At 40.6% G+C, this 23,614-nt stretch overlaps 1 protein-coding gene across 12 annotated transcripts in view; it reads right to left on the bottom strand.

Moving 5' to 3' along the window:
* The window catches only part of LOC131251126 (probable serine/threonine protein kinase IRE), a 77,642-nt gene extending 56,476 nt beyond the window's left edge, over positions 1-21,166 (bottom strand). For 8 of the 12 annotated variants that reach the window (XR_009173595.1, XR_009173594.1, XM_058251650.1 and 5 more), the window contains exons 1-4: positions 16,001-16,551; positions 4,615-4,694; positions 4,263-4,445; positions 2,380-3,705 (exon numbers count right to left, since the gene is read on the bottom strand). Coding sequence is in view for 10 of the 12 variants with exons in the window: in XM_058251650.1 (XP_058107633.1) it covers positions 2,380-3,705; positions 4,263-4,445; positions 4,615-4,694; positions 16,001-16,445 (2,034 nt within the window). In the remaining 2 variants the exon portion in view is untranslated. Of the gene's footprint in view, positions 1-2,379; positions 3,706-4,262; positions 4,446-4,614; positions 5,509-5,561; positions 6,044-16,000; positions 16,552-20,568 lie in introns of those variants that run through there. The other 4 variants (XM_058251651.1, XM_058251653.1, XM_058251652.1 and 1 more) reach the window with 4 other exon arrangements.
* Between the last annotated feature and the right edge of the window lie 2,448 nt (positions 21,167-23,614).

Here is a 23,614-nt window from a genome sequence, read left to right as displayed (position 1 = left end):
AAAGCGGACCACCTAAGCTCAAATTTCAAAATTATGGTGTATGTGATGATCATTTCATCAAATACTCCTAAATACTTCGAAATTAGTCTCAATTGACAGTTGGTTGAAGGAAATTTTAAAAATAAAATAAAATGTGAAGAACCAATGGATATCGAAATCAAAGCTCCAAGTCCATGATTTTTCATGCAAACATGAAGAACCAATGGATATGCAACCATTTGACATTGATTTAACATAATTTCAACAAAAAAAAAAAGGATCGAAAATTGAAGATGCTCACAAGATCGAACATGTGGGATATATCGGTACTACGTATGAGTTTCGTATCGTATAGGTGGGATATAAGAAATATCATGGGATATATTGGCCAATATCGTCGATATTTAAAACATTGGGACTAACTACTCCAGTATTACTCCAATCCATCCTCCGTCTTTCTTTTTTTTCCCTTCTTCTCTTTCTCCCTCCTCTTCACCTCTCTCTCCCCATCTCACCCCTCCCTACTTGTTTTAGTCTGACTAATTTTAAAACCTTCATATTCTAAAGCATTACTCTATAATTCTAGCTTTTTGTTTACCCCTTCCTTGCCTGGTCAATCAAAACTACATCATCTACAAATAATATACTCCACAAGACTTTTTCCTAAAAATTCTGCTTAAATTGTCCATAACCAATGCAGAAGGATTCAAGCTCAATGTCAACCCCTAGTGCAAGCATATAATAATGGGAAACTCACTAGTCTCTGCACTAGCGGTCCTCACATTTGTTACTACTTGCTCATACATATGCTTGATCATGTCAATATGTCCTCTTGAAACTCTTTTCTTCCCAACACTCACCAAATTAACTCTCTAAAGGACCCTGTTGAGTACTTAGCCTTGAAGCATTTCTCTAAGTCAACAAAGACGACCATTTGGAGACCCTTCCTCCTCTCCCTACGTTTCTCCATCAAATGTCTAAGTAGGAAAATACCTTCAATGGTCAACCTTCCTTGCACGAATTCAAACTAATTTTTGAATGCATTCATCTCATGCCTTAATCTTTGCTCAATCACTCACATAAACTTCCGTAGAATGAATTTTAATCCCACGATAGTTAGCACAGCTCTATGTCTCCTCTATACTTATCAATAGGTACCACTGTACTTTCCTCCATTTGTCTGGCATTTTCTTCAATCTTCCACTCTTTTTTAATAACTCTATCAACAAAAATAAGCTACTATCTCACATGCACTTCAAATCCTCTACTAGTATACCATCTGGTTGAGGGCTTTTCCTGACTTCATCTTTCTCAAAGCTTCTTTCACTTAAAAATTTCTCAAATTCTTCAAGATATTGGAGGAAAAAATTTTAAAATAAAATTCGGATAAATGATGTCAACCAATTTTGGATATACTTGAACGGCCCTGAAAACAGCTAGAAATCCGTGCAATCTGTGGAATTCATCCAACTCACATCTGTAAGCAATTATACAACACTTCCCTCAAGAAATTTAAGGGAGGGGGGGGGGGAGGGAAATCAGATTAAGAGTGATCAGTTCACTATTCATCCCAAAAATAGTCAGAAAATTGCCAGAAGTGACCAAAATTATTTTTAAAAATAAATAAATCAAAACCACTGTAAAGTTACTAATGCATCAATTTAAAAAACATTTAAAGAATAAAAAATTGCCAGAATTAAAATTAAAATTGTAAAAAATAAATAAAACAGTGACAGTCGAAAAACAAATAAAAAAATTGATGCAAATATACCCAAATCGAACACAAATCTAGCAAGATTTGTTTGATTTGGTCTTATTGAATACACACACATAACAAACCCAACGAGGTTTGGGCGAGCAGCCATCACCGTGGGTTTGCTCCCTATAGGTGTGGGTTCGACTCCCCTCCTTGGCATTACCCAATACACGTGGTTGTGGATGATTGCGTGTATCCGCAGGGAATAGTCTCACCTCAAAAGGGGCGGGGACACCCTGTGTCTTAAAAAAAAAAAAAAAAACACTTTGGCCAATATAGTGATACAGCCATTTCACCCTCATAAGGGAGTAACCACTCCATGTTTTAGCACTTTGGTCAGGACCCAAATTCATGATGATAGATGCTGGCCACACTTTCATTCATTATTCTTCATGCCAACCAGTGGATGAACTAGAGAAATAACTATCGTATCTAAAGTTTATATGGACTAATCAAGAAGTACCAGATTGATGTCTACCATATTTTGACTAAACAATTCAACAGCTTAACTTCTCCACGGGGTAGTCAAATCTGTCATTCTGTTTAGCAGTAACTTTACATGCTCACTGATTGTCTGCATGGCGAAAAGATGACACTCTGAAACCAAGTAAACAAGGCTACTTACAACTATGAGATGAAGATACCTGTTGAAAGTTTTCATGGTCTATTATTGAAGTCCTCTCACTCAATAGCAAGTTGATGTAGTTAGACCGAGGTGTGGATGTAGACTGTGGATACTGCGAAGTAATGCTTTCTGTTGATGATGAAGACATGAGCTGATCTGGCATCAGGACACTACTTGTTTTACATGACATGGATGGCAAACCCTTCAAATCGTTCATGATTAAAGAATTATCAACTTCTGGAAGGCAGTCGATCATATCTCCAGAAAATCCACGAGACAAATTACTTGGCTTTGGAGATGTGCCATCAGAAGATTCAGCTATACTTGAAGTAGATGCCCTTGCAATCTCAGGACTTCCTATTCCTTCCGAGTCTGAGCTTTTCGGTGTACAGGATTGCAGGATCTTCTCAAGAGATTCAGCAACCCTCAGAAGCCGCTGGTTAATGCTTAAACCCTTTATGTCACATCTATCAGCAATTGTACAGACTCTGGAGTGATCTTCCACGTGTACAGTTGGAATTTCAACCTCACAAATTCGACAAATAATTGAATGCTCATCAGATATATTCTGCTGACCTCCACAGTAACCAGAAGAAACTTTTTGGGGAACTGACAAAGTATCTGATGGATTTACTAAGCCTTCAGAAGGGCATTCTGGAGCATTTGGGTTTTCAGTATGTTCATGTGAATCCGTTTTCATTTTATCCAGTCTCTTTTTAGAGGCGGCATCATTTGTGTCATGGCCTTTTTTCTTCTGACTCATTTCAGCTGGGGATGGGAGTTTCTTCCAAGAAGATATGCGTTCTCTACTTGCTGATGAATCAGTACTTCTAGCAGTGTCACCTTCTGCTTCTTCCTGCCCATGGGACTTCCATGTGGGTTTTTCTTTCGAATCCTTACTGTTTGTTGACTTTTTTATGCCCTGGTGTTCACCTCCAAAACATGGTTCTGGATAGACTCCCAAATCACTAAGTTGATGAAGTCCAAGAATGTGCTCATCCTCGGTTAAGATGCCCTCCTTATAGAACTGTATCAGACGGGTGCATCGAGTAAGGATGAAAAGAATGCGTGCATGGAGTTGCTTCAAGGTCCCTGTCGGCAGCTCTTGACGGCGATCATCTAATTTTTGAACAATTATCTCACATTTGGACCAGAAATCAGTAGGAGACATCGTAGCACAAAGTCGGGCTACAACCAACAAATCTTCCAAAGTTTCTTTCCACTCGGGATGAACCTCTGCATTTTTTTCAAGTATGCCAATCAAGTCTCCGGCAAAACAAGCTAAATCCGAATTAACTTCTTCTTTTAAGCACTGAAACTTTGACCTAATAATTACCATGAGCTCCTGCAAGAAACGCATCTAATCAGCATAAAATCCATTACTTGCACAAAATATAGCAATAGCTACAAAGATGGAGTGAGAAAATACTCTCGTAAGAACTGTGACACAAGAGTAAGAATCCACTGTCAACGAGTAAAATACATTGAACTTTGTCTGATAAATGGGAGCAAGATTGCTAAGGACATATTTGGACACCATGGACTCCATGCCAAACAATGGAAAAGGAAAAGGGTTTTCCTTTGATGTAAGAATTTGTGTTGTTTGGATAGCAAAAAAATGGGCGGATTCCACCCAGCAACCATTACACCTTTCCATATTTTAGATTCTTGGCACAAGAAACTAGTTGAGTATTGTGAGAGGAATATGGGATTTTCTTGCAATCCAAACAAGAACTCAAAATTAGGATTCATGTTTTCATAGTTCTCATGGAAATCATCATTGGATAATTATTGCTTTTCCTTTCTTTTCTGTTGGATTCCATGTATCCAAACATGTCCTAATGGAATTTGAAGAAATATGCAATCAAATAAATTGAAAATATGGTATATACTGGACATTACCTCTAGATGGTTCAATCCACGAGGCTTCCAAATTGGAAAAGGGCGTACTCCTTTAGAATTTAGCTCATGAGAAAAGCTCTTGACGTCAGCAGTTCTCTTCCTGCGGCCACTTGTAACCCTCAATATGGCCTGAAAACGTGGAGACTGGATTCCCTTTGCAACATCATAGGTGACATGATGACCCTGCAAGACAATACTACAAAGTTACATTCATGAGAACCAAATGAGTGTATGGGACCAATATCATGATGAGAAACTATGGACCGAGATGCAAGTGACAAAAAGAAGTCTGCCATGGGAAGATATAGCCTGTTTTGCTCAATTACAATAGATGGCTAGACAAGATCACTACCTCAATCTCTGGATGGGGCAATAATCGGCCCTTAAGGGATTTGGACTGAGCCCATGCACTCTTTTTCCCTGTGCATTGTCCTTCAAAACAATCAGCACTATAGTTAAATATATGATTGACCCAGTGTTCACAACAAACCCCAACAGCATTTAAGCAAGCCATGACAAATTTGTTTCTCCCCTATCTGTTTAAAAGTGAAAGAGAAAACTCTAAATAAACATTCGCAAATGTGCAACTAGTTGTTTCTAGTGTAAAATATAAATGTGATAGATTGACAATCAAATAGTCAAAGATAGTCCTACTTCACATTTCCCCAGCAAACATAAAATGCTTCATATCACAGAAAACAAATTGACAGCAACAAATTACAAAATCCTCTTTTCTTTTCCTTTTTTTTTAGAATGAACAAATTAGAAAATCCTATAAGAATTATGAATAAACATAAATTGATCAATTGAGAGAGGATGATGCCCTTGCAGCATATTAGTTTAGCATCTTTGCTCGTGACAGTTTTGCCTCAGACCACTCAAAAGGCAATGAGATTCAAACACTACAGATAAGACAATAGTTTATCAAACTCATCCTCTATACTTTCCTTCTGAATTCCATTTCTCAAACTACTACACTTCTACAGGCAAACATTGCAAAAAATAAAAATAAAAATACAGAACTCCGAGTCCTGACATGGGGCACAAAAATTGCATGGCCTTGAAACTAAGGGTTGGTTGTCAAAGGAATTATACGGTTCTCGACCACGGTCTACTCCATTTTCAGTTTGTCATGATAGACACACAGTTAGCGGTGGCAATGGGGTGGGTCAGCCTGTGGGTCAACTAAACCAACCACTTTTGAGGTGGGTTTGGGCCAAGCTAAATGGGTAGCATCGAGCTTGGGCTAAAAATATGACCTGTTTAAATGGGTTGGGCTTGGGTTGAACCATACCTGACCCAACCCAACCCGCACCCCCCATATAAGTTATAAATGGGTTGAGCCAAATGGCCTGACTCCCCAAACCCAAAACCTGAAACAAAATAAATTACAGCTTTTTTATATGTATGAACCAATCCAATGTTTGGGCTAGGTTGTGCATAGCCTTAGTGTCATATTCCATTTTTAAACCTGAGTTAGTTCATGGCAGGTTGGGTCAGGTACAATTGAATGGATTGGGTTTGGTCAGGTCAGGTTTGATGAATTTTTAAGTAGGTCAGGTCAGGTTTGGGCAAGAATTCTTGGCCTGCTTAGTAAATGGGTCAGGCTTGGGCTGACCCCAACCTGGCCTGAACCCTACCCATTGCCTAAACCCAACCCATGGTAACCAGGTAACCTGATGAAACTCTTATGCAGCACGCTACTTGCCAACAAGACCAGGTATATGCTAACATAGGATTGGTTCCGTATGTTATAGATATGTAGGGGTGTACATCGAGTCGAACCGAGTCGAGCTGAGGCCAGCTCAACTTGGCTCGGCTCAGTCCTCGAGCCTGACTGGCCAGCTCGGCTCGATTCGGTCAGCAGCTCGGGCCGAGTTCGCCATTGAGGCATTTCCGCAAACACCTGAGCTGCAACTTCAAAATCCCACTGTTTTACAAACAAAAGCAATGGTTTTACAGGTATTTTATCAGACATCTTCTAAGTATCATAAAAACCAAGAAAAACAAAGAGAAAAAAGTTATTTGTTTCCATTCGACTCTCTAACACTCGATTTGACTCACCTCACCCACTCCCTGTGTTCAAGATTTAGAATAACTCAAGATTTCAAAAAACTCAACTGAGTTACTCGACTCGACTCACCAGGCCAGAGCATGAGACGTGCATGGCTTTGTTTATCGTTCTTTTTATGCGACTTCTTTGGTGGCTGATACGGTTGAGATTCGCCAACTCTTTCAAAAGCCAAGGGGGAAGAGAGAGAGAGCTTTGGAAGCTTGTAAGGAGGTTGGACCTTTACATGCGGCAAGCTTGCCAACGTGGCAAGTTTAAGGTGACCCCACTGCTGAGATAATAATAAATAAAAATCGGGTTGACCCACTTATAAAGTGGGCCGCTCCAGTAGGAAAAGAATGGGAGGTATGGGGGAAAAAAAAAAAACTTGCCATTGCTCTACATTCAATGTACACGTGCAGCCCACCTAATATGAGCAGTTGAGGGAAGTAGAAGTTCAACAATGAGTGGTAACATAAAAACCACCAGCCAAACCTTCCTTGCCACCAGCCACATTTCGTTAAGACATTTTATCAAACAGTTGGTGAGCAACATCAATGGCAAAGTAACCGAGTCACCGAACTGGTTCGATCCAAGTTCGATTCGAGCTGGATTCGATCCGAGTTGAGTCGAGCTGGGGCCTGCTCGAACTCGGCTCGAACTCATTTTCGAGCTCAAAAAATCAGCTCGAACTCAGCTTCGAACCGAGACGAATTGAGCTTTTACGAGTCGAGTCAAGCGAGCTAACCGAGCTAGCTCGGTTTGTGTACATCCCTGTAGATATGTGAATGTGTGCACCATGCACCATTGCCTATTGAAACAACATTTGTGATTCGATGAACTTGAATGTATTACGTACCAATACAAGTGTCTCTGGTATGCAGTACAGGCTCTTTTTGGTGAACCTGGCATCCATGATCCAGTCCACACGATTGTAGGGACCCATGGTGGATGGACCATGCCTGAATAATCTTCTTAATAGGATAATTCTAACCTTCAATTAGTGGCCTAAAAACAGGCCATTGAGAAAAGAAATACAGCAATGATCCACATTCAACCCAGAAATGCTCAACCTTGGTTGCCTCATCCATGGTGCATCCAAACAGAATACCGTTCTCAATTGCTGAAACATGGGCCCCACTTGTACAAGGAAAACCCAAGTAGTCCACACATGTCCTTGGGTCAAAGACCCAAAGATCCTCATGATCACCATCATAAATTGAAGTAGTTACTTAAGGGCGGTTTAGATGGGAGTAAATGGAGCTACATGGGGGGAATTGGGTGTAAATAGAGGTAAATGACATTTAAATAAATATGAGGAACATAAATGTGAGAAGTTGTATCATTTGAGGTCTGTTTGATGAGAGTAAATGCATGGAGATGATTGAAAAAAAATTCAAAATGAAAAAAATATAAAATTAAAACCAAATCTGTAATGCACATTAACATGTTCTACTATGATTAACACATCACATGGTTTAAAACAGCAAAAGAATCATTAAAAATGATTTTTCGAATTTTCAAAAAAGGGCTAAATGGGACCCCAAATATGTAAAATGCACATTAACATGTTCTAAATGGCATCATTAAAACAGGAAATTAAAAATGATTTTTCGAATTTTCAAAAAAGGGCCGAAACACTTGAAAAAATATTAAAAAATATAAAATGCACCCCAAATCTGTAAAATGCTTGTTCTACTATGATTAACACATCATATGAGTTTAAAACAGCAAAAGAATCATTAAAAATGATTTTTCGAATTTTCAAAAAAGGGCCAAAATAAACTGAAAATAAAATGCACATTAACATGCTACTATGATTAACACATCAAAATAATTTAAAAATGGTTTTTCGAATTTTCAAAAAAAGTAAATGGTAAATAGAAAAAAATATTAAAAAATATAAAATGGCACACAAAATATGCAAAAAAATCATATGGCATGATAAAAACAGCAAAACAACCATTAAAAACTTTTTTCGTGGTTAACAAAAAAATTATTAAATGTCACCCCAAATCTGTAAAATGCACACCTACTATGATTAACACATTATATGACATCATTAAAACAGCGTATAAATACCTATTTTTGACGAATTTCTGAAAAATCGGATAGATAAAATCATAATATAATGTGTTTTTCTAAAATACCTAGCTAAGGTTGGTCGAAATTAGTAGTAGAAGGAGTTAGAAACGTTTGGAAGCAAGAGGTTAAAAAAAAATGATCCTTTAGGTTTCGTGTACCAAAGGGCGGTTTAGATGGGAGTAAATGGAGCTACATGGGGGGAATTGGGTGTAAATAGAGGTAAATGACATTTGAGGTCTGTTTGATGAGAGTAAATGCATGGAAATGAAACAAAATGGGAGTAATTGGGGTTGCAAATGGAAGAGGGGATTTGGAAGTAAATGGGGGGAAATGCCTTTGGGTTGGGTCCATTGTATAATGATACTCCAAAACAATTTAATTATTGTCTGCAACACTAAAATCACATCAATATAATGATTTGAAAATTGCTTGATAGGTATCAAAATTTTCTCTTTTGGCTAAAGTATATATTTCAATGGGCTTATTATAATCATTCAGTTAAATATCACATTTATACACTGATTTGATATATTAAAGTTAATTTGGGATATCGTATATGTTCTTGTAAATATATTGAAAAATTCCAATGCATTCCAATTCCTTCCATTTACTCCCATTCAAACAGAATATTTCGACTTCAAATGCATTTCATTTACTCCATCCAAACACAATTGAGTTAGTGATGCAGGACATGGAAAATTAAATATGATATGCAAGATTTCAAGCTTAGATCCTACCAATTCAGAAACAATCACACAAATTCCACGTCTCACATGAAAATCCAAACATTCAATTAAAAAGGGGAATCTATGCGGGTCCAAGCCGACACAGGCTAGGACTGGACCAATAAAAATTATAAACCAAACGATGTCAAAGGGAAATAAAATCAACTACTCACGCATAAAAATCAGTCCCTAATCCAAGGGATTCCCTAATTCCAATTCAAGGAACCCTAAGGTGATAAAAAGGGATCATTTAATCTAGGGTTAAGATTCATGAAAAATGGCTATGAGAGGATAAAAGATGATAAAAACCTGAGCTAAAAGATGATCCCGCGTGTTGACAGCAACAATGGCCCAGACGGACGTGCGTGTGATCCCGGCCGCACGTGTGTGGGGCCCACTATTCAGAAAAAGGTTACCTTGGCCCTGGTTGGCCAGGGATGGACTCCAAAACCCCCAAATCTCAGCTCGATCCGATGTACGGTTTGTGCATGGTGCTCCGTCAAAGTTTTAGCTCGCCTACAGGCCGAAATCTGGAAACCTGCTGTAATGAAGAAATCTGATGCAACAAAAGGACAAATTCAAAGTACGGATGGTGGGGGAAGATGGAAAAAAATGATGATGGAATATGGGGGTGAATTGGGATCGATGTGGCTTCGCACCACGGTAGTTAGCCCTTCGAAAATGGAGGGCTTCGCACCCACTTTTGAATTCTTCCACAACTCACGAAGAAAGCAAAAAAATAAAGCAGAAATTTTTTATTAACTTCAATGAATGAAAAGAACTACAAAAGGTGCCTATTTATAGGGAAAACCCTATATCCAAAAACTCACACCATGTGCGACACCTATTATTTGGCGATGAAGTAAACTAAAATAAAAATCAAACAAGGAAATCTAAAGCGTTCACGATGTTCTAAATAATAACAATAAGCAAAACCTAAAATATAAAACCAATCCGACGAGTGGGTCATGATCATGAGATCCCATGGTGGGCTTTTCTTGACTATCGGGCCTCTTTTCTGAACCAAAACTTAACTTCTAACTAGGAGGCCCTCCCTGGACGTCGTCATCTAGCCAGATCGATGGTGGGGTCTTCCTTCTACATATGTACGTGCGTAGGGGGCGACATGAGTGCGCGTGTGCGCGTGATGTCTTAATCAATTCTCCCCGACTGCAAAGATTTCGGCACTGGCGAAATAAAACTCCTGAACCGCTCCAGGATGTCAGGATCAAGTCTCTGAATCTCCTTATCAGTGAGCCACATGCTGTCTGAAGCTGGGTGTGACTTCCATTTAACCACGTACTACTGAAACCCGTCGTCCGACGTTGAAACTATCTAATGGTACAAGATATCCTCTATTTCCTTTTTGAGTGTGTGAAGGTTAAGTATGGGAGATAGAGGCTGAGAAAATGAGTCGGGAAGGATAGGTATGGGAAGTAGAGGCTGGGAAGATGGGTCGGGACGGGTAAGTATGGGAGGTAGAGGCTAGGAACATGGGTCGGGACGGGTAGGTATGGGACGTAGAGGCTGAAAAAATGGATTGGGAAGGGTAGATATGGGAGGTAGAGGCTGAGAAAATGGGTCGGGACGGGTAGGTATGGGACATAAAGGCTGGGAAAATGGGTCGGGAAGGGTAGGTATGAGAGGTAGAGGCTGGGAAGAAAGGTTAGGAAAAGTAGATATGGGAGGTAGAGGCTGGGAAAATGGGTTGGGAAGGGGTCATGGTTCAAGGGATAAATATGGAGAATCAGGATGGGTGGGCAAAGTGCCGGACAAAGTATCAGTGGTCCCCTGAAAAGTAATTAAATCCTCCACATCGGATGTGAAACTAATTTCCATGGAAGGTGGAAGATCTTCCTCATACACATTGAGACCGTTTCGTTTTATAATTTTAACGGGTCCAGCATTACACGCGTGTAACTTACGAACGGCCCTCGAAGGATACCGCTCGGGCCTGATGCAGACCATTACAGAGTCCCCAATATTGAATCCTTTGAAACATTTATACTGGTCTGTAGAAAATGTACAATGTTCATTATTAGTCATGATCTTTTGCCTGATTTCTTGATGCCATGAATGAATGTGATGCGCAAAAGACTCTGCAGACTCTGACGGCCTATGGGACAGTGACATAGGGACAAGATCAATAAGTTTCCTAGGTTTATAATCAGTAACGACTTCACGAGGACTTAAACTTGTGGACCTATCAATAAAATTATTCAACGTAAACTCGGTTGTAGGTATTACAGTGTCCCATGTTTTAGTGTGCTCTATATCCCTCCTAGGGGACTCATCCGGTAGATCATCAGGACAAACATCACGAAACTCATCCACTACTGGAATGACCTTAGTGGGTAACTCTACACTAACATCTGGTACACTCTCTCCAGTCACAAGGCTGCACATGTTGTACCCTTCAAAATAGTGGTCTTGATGTCCCTCATGGGGTGGGTACACGGGCGCACGCCCATAACTGATTCCTTAGCCAACTCCATTCATTGGTCTATCCTTCAGGCCACCTGCCTGAGATTGGACATCTACCCCAATGGTGGGGTTTGTCCTGGCGATGGTCTTTAGTTGGGCAATGCGTTCATCAAGTTGCTCAAAGCATTGGTCCATTTCCAAGCGCTTAATTATAAACTCCAACTTCTGGGACCACTTGTTTAGTGACTCTTGCAATTGTTCCATGTTTAGTGTAGGGTGCCAACCAAAATTCAGCAATATAGTTGTCAAAATATAAGAGATTTTTATTTTTATTTTTAAAAAAAAAGAATCGACTTAGTTTCTAAAAAACGAAAAAGGAAAGTTTCTAAAGAAACATATTAGGAAAGCTTCTAAAAAAAACAAATTAGAAAAGTTTCTAAAAAAAACAACTTAGTTTTTAAAGAAAAAAAACAACCTGGTTTCTAAAGAAAAAGAAAAAGGAAAGTTTCTAAAAATAAAGGAAAGTAAACTAATTTCTAAAAAAGAAAAAGGGAAGGAAATTAGTTTCTAAAAACATATTAACAAAGTTTCTAAAAAATTAGTTTATAAAAAACAGAAAAGGAAAGTTTCTAAACCTAGAAATAGAAAACTAAGTTAATTTCTAAAATAATTCAAATAAGGGGATAACAGAAAATTTCAGCAGCTTGTTTTAGGGTTTATGGACCTCTAAACAGCCATATATGATGAGAATTGATGCATAATGGACATAAACAACTAAACCCTAAACATGTAATGAATTCCCCTACAAGAACCCGAGGCTCTGATACCAAATTTGATGCAGGACATGGAAAATTAAATATGATATGCAAGATTTTAGGCTTAGATCCTACCAATTCAGAAACAATCACACAAATTCCACATCCCACATGAAAATCCAAACATTCAATTAGAAAGGGGAATCTATGCGGGTCCAAGCCGACACAGGCTAGGACTGGACCAATAAAAATTATAAACGAAACGATGTCAAAGAGAAATAAAATCAACTACTCATGCATAAAAATCAGTCCCTAATCCAAGGGATTCCCTAATTCCAATTCAAGGAACCCTAAGGTGATAAAAAGGGGCAAATCAATTAGGGATCATGTAATCTAGGGTTAAAATTCATGAAAAACGGCTATGAGAGGATAAAAGAGGATAAAAACCTGAGCCAAAAGATGATCCCGCGTGTGGACAGCAATAATGGCCCAGACGAAAGTGCGTGTGATCCCAGCCGCACGTGTAGGGCCCACTATTCAGAAAAAAGTTTACCTTGGCCCTGCTCGGCCAGGGATGGACTCCAAAACCCCCAAATCTCAGCTCGATCCGATGTACGGTTTGTGCGTGGTGTTCCGTCGAAGTTTTAGCTCGCCTGCGGGCCGAAATCTGGAAACCTGCTGTAATGAAGAAATCTGATGCAACAAAAAGACAAATTCGAAGTACGGATGGTGGGGGAAGATGGAAAAAAAAGATGATAGAAGATGGGGGTGAATTGGGATCGATGTGGCTTCGCACCACGATAGTTAGCCCTTCGAAAAGGGAGGGCTTCGCACCCACTTTTGAATTCTTCCACAACTCACAAAGAGAACAGAAAAATAAAGCAGGAATTTTTTATTAACTTCAATGAATGATAAGAACTACAAGGGGTGCCTATTTATAGGGAGAACCCTATACCCAAAAACTCACACCATGTGTGACACCTATTACTTGGCGATGAAGTAAACTAAAATAAAAATCAAACAAGGAAATCTAAAGCGTTCACGATATTCTAAATAATAATAATAAACAAAACCTAAAATATAAAATCAATTCGATGAGGGGGCCACGATCATGAGATCCCATGGTGGGCTTTTCTTTACTATCGGGCCACTTTTCTGAACCAAAACTTGACTTCTAGCTAAGAGGCCCTCCCTGGACGTCGTCATCTAGCCAGATCGATGGTGGGGTCTTCCTTCTACATACGTACGTGCGTAGGGGGGGCGACATGAGTGCGCGTGTGCGCGTGATGTCCCTATCAGTTAGCCAAGTCATTTACCTCCAATTCCATTTCCAATTTAGTTTCATTTACAACTTCCAAATCAAGCCCTTAATTGAATTATTTGATTCAGTTCAACAGAGCATCGAAAATGCCCTTTGGGGAAGGTGATTAAAAAACCCACTTTTACAGGGGCGAAAAAAGGAAGCTCATGCAACAATCCATGGTGCACATCCTCCTCGCACCATGGCAAACATGCATGGCCATCCAAACCACTCATTAAGGATTGTTGGGCCCCACTTGGGTTCACCTTATTTGTTGAGAGCTAACATCAGCACTCATGCAAAGTCATGCAAACCATCGCGCATTGTGGACAGCTGGGCCCACTTCAGTTCACCTGAGGGCATGTTTGGGCATTTGTGTTAGGGTGGTTTACGAGGGGTAGGATTGTAAAATCCTCCCCTATTCCATCCCACGTATGTTTGGGCAACCGAGCCACCGTCCCAGTTTACACTTCCAACGTCCTCTGTCAGAGGCGCAGGATTCGGGCGGGATTCGGACAATCCCGCGGGCGGGATTCGGAGGTTTACTTCTATTTCGCCATTGCTCAAGCTGTCAAGCATTTTCAACAGAGGTTTGCTATACCTACACGCGCTTCTACACGCGGACACACGTGCGGACCTGCTATGTAATTTGGTTATCGAAACCGTAAATCATGAGGAATCCACCTTCCAGATCATCTATGCAAAAACGTATTCCAACCAACCATCAGTCAAGTCACGCGTATTCAAAGAATCGGACGGTCGGCGTTTATCCTTTTCATGCACTTGAGCATTTGTATAGGTGATCTATTGTGGGACCCACCTGTTATTCAGATCCCATATACACACGTTCAATGGGGACTCACCCTGCCACTGGCCAATGGCTAGTGGTCGGTGCTCCGTGAGCCCCACCATGATGTATTTGTTTCATCTATGCGCAGTTCATCTAAAGGCAGACACGTGCCAATATGCAGTGCATGTGAAAGATCAGAGCTCTCCATGTGGTTGCTAATAATGCCCAGATCTTCTCAGGTAGCAACACTCAGCTGGGTCACAATGTACAAAAGGAACTTTTCTTAGCCGTCCATTTGTTTTGTAATCCGTGGCCCACCTTATCTGTGAATTAGTATGAACTTCTTCGAAGTATATCTAAACAGTGCATTTCACCTGATGGAAAGATCTGATCTTGTACACATATCCTATGTTAGCACGTGTGTGGGCGTGTAAATGGGCATAGCTACCACACGCGTGTGGAATCAGCAAACCGCCTCTTTTCAGAAGCTGCTTGACGGTTTCGCATCGTTCTCGCTGTTTCACTCCATATAAACCGATGCTCTCTACCCAAATCTCCGTAGCCTTTTCAAACGAGCGAAGAAGAAAGAAAGAAATAGAATTCCGATAAATCACGATTCGGTGAAATCGTGATATTACTATATTGTAGGTTTGTGTTTTTTTTTTCCTGTTTTTTTGCGTTTTTTGGGGTGCGTCTAATGCACTATTTTTCATGATATTTCGCCATTTTTGGAATTTGTAATTGTAATAAAGGGCGATTTCCTTTGTTGGAAATTCTACTGAGAGTAGAAAGTCCAAAAAAATCACGATTTTTTTTTGTGGGCCCACCATGATGTTTTTCTGACATCTGCTTCCTACACCAGTTGCAACGCCTCATCTTAGCGCTTGGGCCCAATGATCAGTCAGATCTAAAACTCAGGTGGGCCACCCCACCGGAAAGAGATGGGATCAAGAGGCGAATTTTAGAGATTTTAAATAGGATCAAGAGGCGAATCCAAGGCGGACATCAGATAGGCCCCACCTTGAATGTGACTATGTCCAAAAATGAGGCCCATCCAACAATCCCCAATGATGATATTGAGTAGTGACCGTGGACCGTTGATAAAGCTCATCTTAGTTTTTACCATATATTGTATCCCATGGGCAAACCAAACAGCCCCACCGTGGTATCCTATGGGATGAAAGGAATCCCATGAATTCCAAACATAATGTCGGATCCATCTTGGGATGGAGGTGTATACTTCTATCCCAGCCAATCCACTGTCTATCATAAATGCTGCTGTCAGCCCAATTCCATCCCATTTAATCCACCCTAACGCAAATGCCCAAACAGGCCCTGATGAGGTGAGCACCCACACCCTCGGCGCGTGCCTATCCAAATGGTGTGGCACATCTCCGATTGGTGGGGCCCACTTGAGTTCACTTGATGAGGAGAGACCCAACAGAACATGCTCAGATTGAAGGAACTCAAGCCTAGCTGATCAACAAGCCGCCCTCAGCCACGCATTCCGTGGGGCCCAGTGGCAAGGCAAGGCCCCACAAAAGCCGTGCGGTCACCAAATTGTTAGTGTCAGCACGCAAGAGAGAATCGGAAGGGCACGGAATCGTACCTGGTCCTGACAGGAGCGAGGCGTGAAGTGGAAGATACAATGCGGGCCGCACCGGGTGGGGTTCTTTACTGGCATCCCCATCTTTGATCTTGATCTTGATCTTTGATTCCTCGGACTCAGGAGCAAGGCGGTGGAGAGGCGAAGGGCCGGATCGCGTTCTGATGTGGTTGAGGCCGAGGGAGGAGGCCCCGATCGAGGAGGGAAGATCCTGGCCATCCGTTTCACTATTGTCATCATCGTCATCGTCATCCTCGTCATCCTCATCGTCCTCTTTTTCTTGTTTCCCTTCTTTTCTAGCAGTGCTGCGGCGGCGAACGGGGATGGGAGGGATCTTCTTTAGCTTGCATTTGGTTCTTGGGGCCTCCGGAGGTGGAGTTGGATCCGGACTGTCGGAATTCTCAATGCCGTTGGGGTTCGCATCAGAGGACGATGGTGATGATGGCATCGATGATGATGATGATGATGGTGTATGATGATAGGGTTGTGAGTCATGGCATAGTGAGGAGGGGAAGAAGAGACAGAGATTTGCGAGCTCATGATCGGTTGACACGCAATTCACAACGCAGAGACAAATCAGACCCGAAGCATTCGGTTCTCTGGAGGAACGGAGGAGTTCGTTTTTTTTCCTTACGTCGCGCCATAGGTTCAGCACAATATGTCGCCCCACTAGGTCCCACATTTTAAGACAGCATCATAGCCCGACCGTCCATCATCTAACGCTATTTTTACGATCCATTTTAATGAAACGGTTCTAATTGTTCGAATCTAACTATCTCTATGAGTACATGGATTGAGGACATTGGAGAGAAGTTTTTTCAATGGCTCATGTTCAACTCGAAAAATCAAAGCTTGGGATTATTCTTGATAAAGTTATTTATAACGTTATAGACGAGATGGACAATATCGATCATCATAATGTCTTATCATGTGGGCCCCAATGGGGCGAGACGAGTTAGAGATACTTAATCACGACATACGCAAATCGAACTTGCGGTACATTAGAGCAGAATAAAGTAGGAGTTGCTTAATACTCTGGCAGCCTGTGATGGTTGATAGGCAGGCACTTAGAAATAGCACACGCGGCATAACTAACTCAAACTAAGCCGTCCAAATCGTAGTACAAAATCTACATAGATTATCAAATAAAATTCAAAGTGATCGAAGAGTTCTAATATATTTTTAAAGAGTTCTAATCTCTTTCCACAGTACACGCCCAAGTGCGATATATCAATCAGGTCCATCCATCTACTGGGCCCTATAACAGACGCTTTACCTTTCAAAAAATCAACCAATTAGACAATCCCATCCATCAGTTTTTTGCTAAACTTTTCACACCGTACATTTCCTCAGCTGGAGGATCCAATAATCCCTCGCCATCCCCATCGCTGTACAAAACCAACTTGAGCGTTCGGTTCGTTATTCTTAACGTTGCCCGTGGCGGGAAAACCTAACTACCCGAGACGTCTACATTCGTCGAGAGCGAATGTATGGTTGAGCGGGAGCACCGAATTTTGGTACAGCCATGAGGCAAACACTAAATTAGACAAGGTTACATATCATTCAGGTCCGTCCATTCATTGGTCCTTATCGTGGATAGCTTATGGCTTATGTAACAAAGATCGTACCCGTTAGATAATCATATCTGTTAACGCTTCAACCCGTTTAACCCGTGGCTCTACAAGTAGACTACTAATACTTATACCAATAGAAAAACAATGAATAATAGGAGCATTGATCACGATGGTAGATACTCCAATGCCTAAGTTAGGTAGTATGGTTAGAACCGGGATTTTTGGACGTACCTTTTACCTAAAACAAATATATATATATATATATATATGTAAGTTCGCTAGGCAGTCTGCATCTTAGTCGATCTTTTAGATACACTGGAAGGGGTTGTATTGGAGTAGGGATCTGCTTCTGAGAATGCCTCTAATTCTGCCTTGATTGGCATGATTTTCAGTTAGGATTTCGTCAGATCGATCATATCCTAGTACGATGCGAGATTCTCTCCGGACATTTTTATTCCGACATCAAGGTTGATTAGACAGCTCGGTCAAGATGCTTAGGTCGATTGATGAATCTTGTTATCGAGTTCTGAGCTTGACCAGTTTAGCTCGGGAAGTGAGTCCATCGAAGCCCAGCTCAGCTTTCCTGGTAGTAGATATATTGGTGGCTCGAGTAGGTTGCTCTGTCGGTTTTTCACCACGTCTCGTATGGTTGGTCAGTTCAATTTTCCCCATAATACTATCCATATGATCTTTTAACCTCAAAGAGATGGTGAAAATGGAAAAATTAACTGTAAAATACTCTAGCTCGTTGGTCGAGCTATCTTGGGGTTTATCCTACTATCATCCCAGGAGCAAATTAGGTGAGACTTCGACCTCACCCAAGACTATGCGGCCCTTACTGTGGAACCACCTTGATATATGTATTTTATATCCACAACGTCCATCCTTTTTCCCAGATCATTTGATGTCATGATCCCAAAAATGAAGAGATACAAATCTCAGGTGGACCATACTTTAAGAAATAGCAATGATTGTACACTCTACCATTAAAAACTTATTAGACACACCCTATTGTTTCCGTAGTGTTTATTTACCATCTAATCAATTAATAAAGTCACATGAGCCTGGATGAAGGGGAGGAAATTGTAACACCCTGTACTTTTCTGTACCATGAGAACCTTACTTAGTATAAATACAATCTCGATTTATGTGAACATTTACACTCTATACTATCTTAACTTGGTAACATAAAAATTTATTTTAAATGTGATATAATTGTATGCATATATCATGATACAAAATAATTTTATAATCAATTGTAATAATACATATGTTACTTAAATCATTCAAATTACGTATATCACTTAAACTGTATATAAAATAAATTGTATGCCAACACACTATCATATAATTGATGTATATTAACTAATATTTACAATGTATTATACTATATATATATATATATATATATATATATATATATATATATATATATATATATATATATATATATATATATATATATACACAAACGATATAGGAACCAGTTCGTACGTACTACATACGAACTTTTTTGAGAACCCATCATAGGTGATATGGATCCAAAATCTGAACCGTTCATGTGAAGCAGCACCTCGTGAAACCCCCTAGGACCAAGTTTTACTTTGATCTAAAACTTTGATGGGCCATGAAAAATGAAAACAGTTTCCTCCCTTGATTTGCATTTCTCTTTGATATGGCCCACCAGAATTTTAGATCAGGGTGAAAATTTGTCACATGCGGTTTCATGGGATTCCGCGTCACATGGACCGTTCAGATTAGACACCCATGACACATGTGCAAAGGTGCGCATGTGCGTAGGTGCGCAGGGGAGCATGACTCTATATATATATATATATATATATATATATCATTTAACATAAGTTTTTCTATACTAACATATGCATATATGATCATAAAAATACATTATACATATTAATTATTGTAAATAAATACTTATCTATAACTATTAATGTATTATGCTAAACAAATATGTAAATGTATTTTATTTATTTTTTTATAAAGTCTAAAACATTATTTACTAATATTTATTATAATGTATATATAATCATTCAGTTAATTTGGAATATCATATAAACATTATTTACAAATATGTAAATGTATTTTATTTATGATGTATATTAACTAATTTGTGTATTATGCTAAACAAATATGTAAATGTATTTTATTATAATGTATAATCATTCAGTTAAATATCACATTTATACACTGATTTGATATATTAAAGTTAATTTGGGATATCATATATGTTCTTGTAAATATATTGAAAAATTCCAATACATTCCAATTCCTTCCATTTACTCCCATTCAAACAAAATATTTGGATTTCAAATGCATTTCATTTACTCTATCCAAACACAATTGAGTTAGCCAATTCATTTACCTCCAATTCCATTTCCAATTTACTTCCATTTACAACTTCCAAATCGAGCCCTTCATCGAATTATTCGATTCAGTTCAACAGAGCATCGAAAATGCCCTTTGGGGAAGGTGATTAAAAAACCCACTTTTACAGGGGGGAAAAAAAAAGGAAGCCCATGCAACAATCCATGGTGCGCATCCTCCTCGCACCATGGCACTCATGCATGGCCATCCAAACCACTCATTGAGGATCGTTGGGCCCCACTTGGGTTCACCATATTTGGTGAGAGCTAACATCAGCACTCATGCAAAGTCACGCAAACCATCGCGCATTGTGGACAGCTGGGCCCACTTCAGTTCACCTGATGAGGTAAGCACCCACACGCTCGGCGCGTGCCCATCCAAATGGTGTGGCACATCTCCGATTGGTGAGGCCCACTTGGGTTCACTTGATGAGGAGAGACCCAACAGAACATTCTCAGATTGAAGGGACTCAAGCCTAGCTGATCAACAAGCCGCCCTCGGCCACGCATTCCGTGGGGCCCAGTGGCGGGGCAAGGCCCCACAGAAGCCGTGCGGTCACCAAATTGTCAGTGTCAGCACGCAAGAGAGAATCGCGACCACACGGAATCGTACCTGGTCCTGACAGGAGCGAGGCGTGGAGGGGAAGATACAATGCGGGCCGCGCCGGGTGGGGTTCTTTACTGGCATCCCCATCTTTGATCTTGATCTTTGATTCCTCGGGCTCAGGAGCAAGGCGGTGGAGCGGCGAAGGGCCGGATCGCGTTCTGATGTGGTTGAGGCCGAGGGAGGAGGCCCCGATCGGGGAGGGAAGATCCTGGCCATCCGTTTCACTGTTGTCATCATCGTCATCGTCGTCCTCGTCGTCCTCATCCTCCTCTTTTTCTTGTTTCCCTTCTTTTCTAGCAGTGCTGCGGCGGCGAACGGGGATGGGAGGGATCTTCTTCAGCTTGCATTTGGTTATTGGGGCCTCCGGAGGTGGAGTTGGATCCGGACCGTCGGAATTCCCAATGCCGCTGGGGTTCGCATCAGAGGACGGTGGTGATGATGGCATCGATGATGATGGCGTATGATGATAGGGTTGCGAGTCATGGCATGGTGAGGAGGGGAAGAAGAGACAGAGATTTGCGAGCTCATGATCGGTTAACACGCAATTCGCGACGCAGAGACAGATCAGACCCGAAGCATTCGGTTCTCTGGAGGAACGGAGGAGTTCGTTTTTTTCCTTACATCGCGCCATAGGTTCAGCACAATATGTCGCCCCACTGGGTCCCACATTTTAAGACGGCATCATAGCCCCAAATCGCTTGAGGGTCCCACATTTTAAGACGGCATCATAGCCCACCACAGCAGCTCGCTGCTGGGACCCTCAAGCGTCGCCCATGCGTTGCACTATTACACGGGCCACCAAACGGTTGAACTGTAGCTACTTGATGTGGTTGTCCAATCAGTGGAAATTTCGGGTAATGGCCCATCGACCCACTGAATGGACCAGTCTGATTATGGGTCCAAGGCCTGTTCCAACCTGAGAGCACATCTCATTGCAAGCCCTAACAGAAGCTGTACAAAGATCAACATGATGTGTGTTTGCCACCATTTACTAAACCGTTGTGGACTTGATTGAGGCGAATGTTCGCTGCCATTTACTGAATTGTGGCAAGAGGCAATGCAATATGCATCTTATACGCATGTAGTTCAATCCTGAGCATGCCAATCATGTGACCCTCTGGCCAACATAATGATCAGGCAATCCTAACCGTCCAATGGGTGGTCAACAAATGGAGAGTTATAGGGCAGCACTGCCATGTCTGCATCCATCTTACGATTAAGATCCTCCGGTATGTATGATTTTAGGCCAGCAATTTGGATAGTGTTGTTTAAGATCCATGTTTGCCCCTTCTAGTCTCATCAAACCCATCAACATTTAGAAATTTTAAACCCCACTTAAAATTAGTGAGCCCAGACCGGCCCAGCCTATATGGAAGGGTTGAGTCAGGTATAAGCTGGGCCCAGCCTATATGAAAGGGTTGGGTGATCTGGACGACTTGCTCGAGTCGTATCCAACTTGTCTAATTTGACTCAGTTTTAATTGCAAACGTATCACGCCCTAAACTCGATAACCGGACTCACAAGGAACCCAATAACCTGTTCTAGCTGCAACAGCATCTGTAGTACCTTATTCTCGGCTCCTAAGGCAGGTTCTGATCCTGGGATCCCTGTGGAATGATCTCGAACTCCCGAGTTATTACTACATGGCAACCCTATACTTGGGGTTGTAAACAATAAACTTAATTAAATAATATATATATATGTACATATAAGAGAAATTAAAGGCATATGCCGCTAGACATTTCCAGCATTTAAAGGTAATATAATAAAATAATTTATTACATATAAAAAAAGAAAGATGAAACAAAGGAGGTCTCTTAGAAGGTTTCAACAGTAGGCATCTCCCTGCCCACTTCATCACGTTGTGCAGCCCACTTAAGATTTAGATCTTCCTCATCGCATGGCCCTTAGCCCAATGTTATATATCAAAACAGATGGACGGAGTTGATTTCCTACAAACACCACGGTGTACCTCACCAAAATGGATGCTTAGGGTGAATTTTTTTACAAGCATCAAAGTGGAATATATATATATATATATATATATATATATATATATATATATATATATATATAGATAAGGAAAAGAAAAGGCATATCTAGGAAATTTTAAAGAAGACTACACATGTGTGACACTCACGTGTAAAGTGGAGTCAGTGAGGCTTTTTTCAAATAAAAAACAACAACAAAGATGATTTAAGAAAGAGTGATTTAGCGATTAGATAGAGTTCTCAACATGAAATTCTTGTTGGTGTTAAGGCGTAATTGTGGTAAAATTATAAAGAGAGAAAATAATAAATGGGGAGAGAAAGGAGGAGAAAGAAATTAATTTGAGAATTCTTATTCATCTAAGTAACCCTCTATTCTATTTGAATTCTCTTATTCCAATTTGAGTTTTCTTTTATTCCTCTTCTTCTTTATTGAATTTTCCTCTTTATGAGATTTTGTATTTTTACTTGTGGTAGACTTTTGTTATTTGGGTCTATCCTTTTTGCTTCGGGTTTAGCCATATCACTTATAAAAAAAGTTGATTAAAAAAAAAAAAACACTCAAGGGCTTCTTCTTCACTGCTTTTACTTGCATATTCTTTGTATTGTTCAAAGTGGCCTCCTGTTGGATAACTTGAATATTGAGTGTGTTGGTGTAATTCACTTTGACTCTTGTATGCTTTTTAAAAATATGTTGCATTCTCGCATTACTTTAATCCATTGATGTGTTATTTTCTCTTATAAACTTTTATTTAGTAAGGATAATGTAAGACCCGTATCTTAGACTGTACCGTTCCGTACGCTTCCGTGATCTTTTCGGTCGAATTTCGACAACCTTTGACCTTTATCTGATGTTTGCGCACGATCCTAAGCGGAGTCCTATCAAGCGGAGACTTGTACCCTAGCGACCGCGTTATCGCCGCGATTCCGATACCACGTCTCGTGCGCCAAAGCGATACCTAGGCCGGGAGATGCGGGCTCGTGTTCAGTGCGAGGAAAACGTCGCGCATTGCAAAACCCAAGAGAATATCTACAACATGTCACCTCAGTTAATCAATCAATCT

This window comes from Magnolia sinica, chromosome 7 (assembly GCF_029962835.1).
Source record: "Magnolia sinica isolate HGM2019 chromosome 7, MsV1, whole genome shotgun sequence".
NCBI classification, from domain to species: Eukaryota; Viridiplantae; Streptophyta; class Magnoliopsida; order Magnoliales; family Magnoliaceae; genus Magnolia; species Magnolia sinica.
The sequence above is the reverse complement of the archived record's forward strand: the minus strand, read 5'-3'. Positions and strand labels throughout refer to the sequence as shown.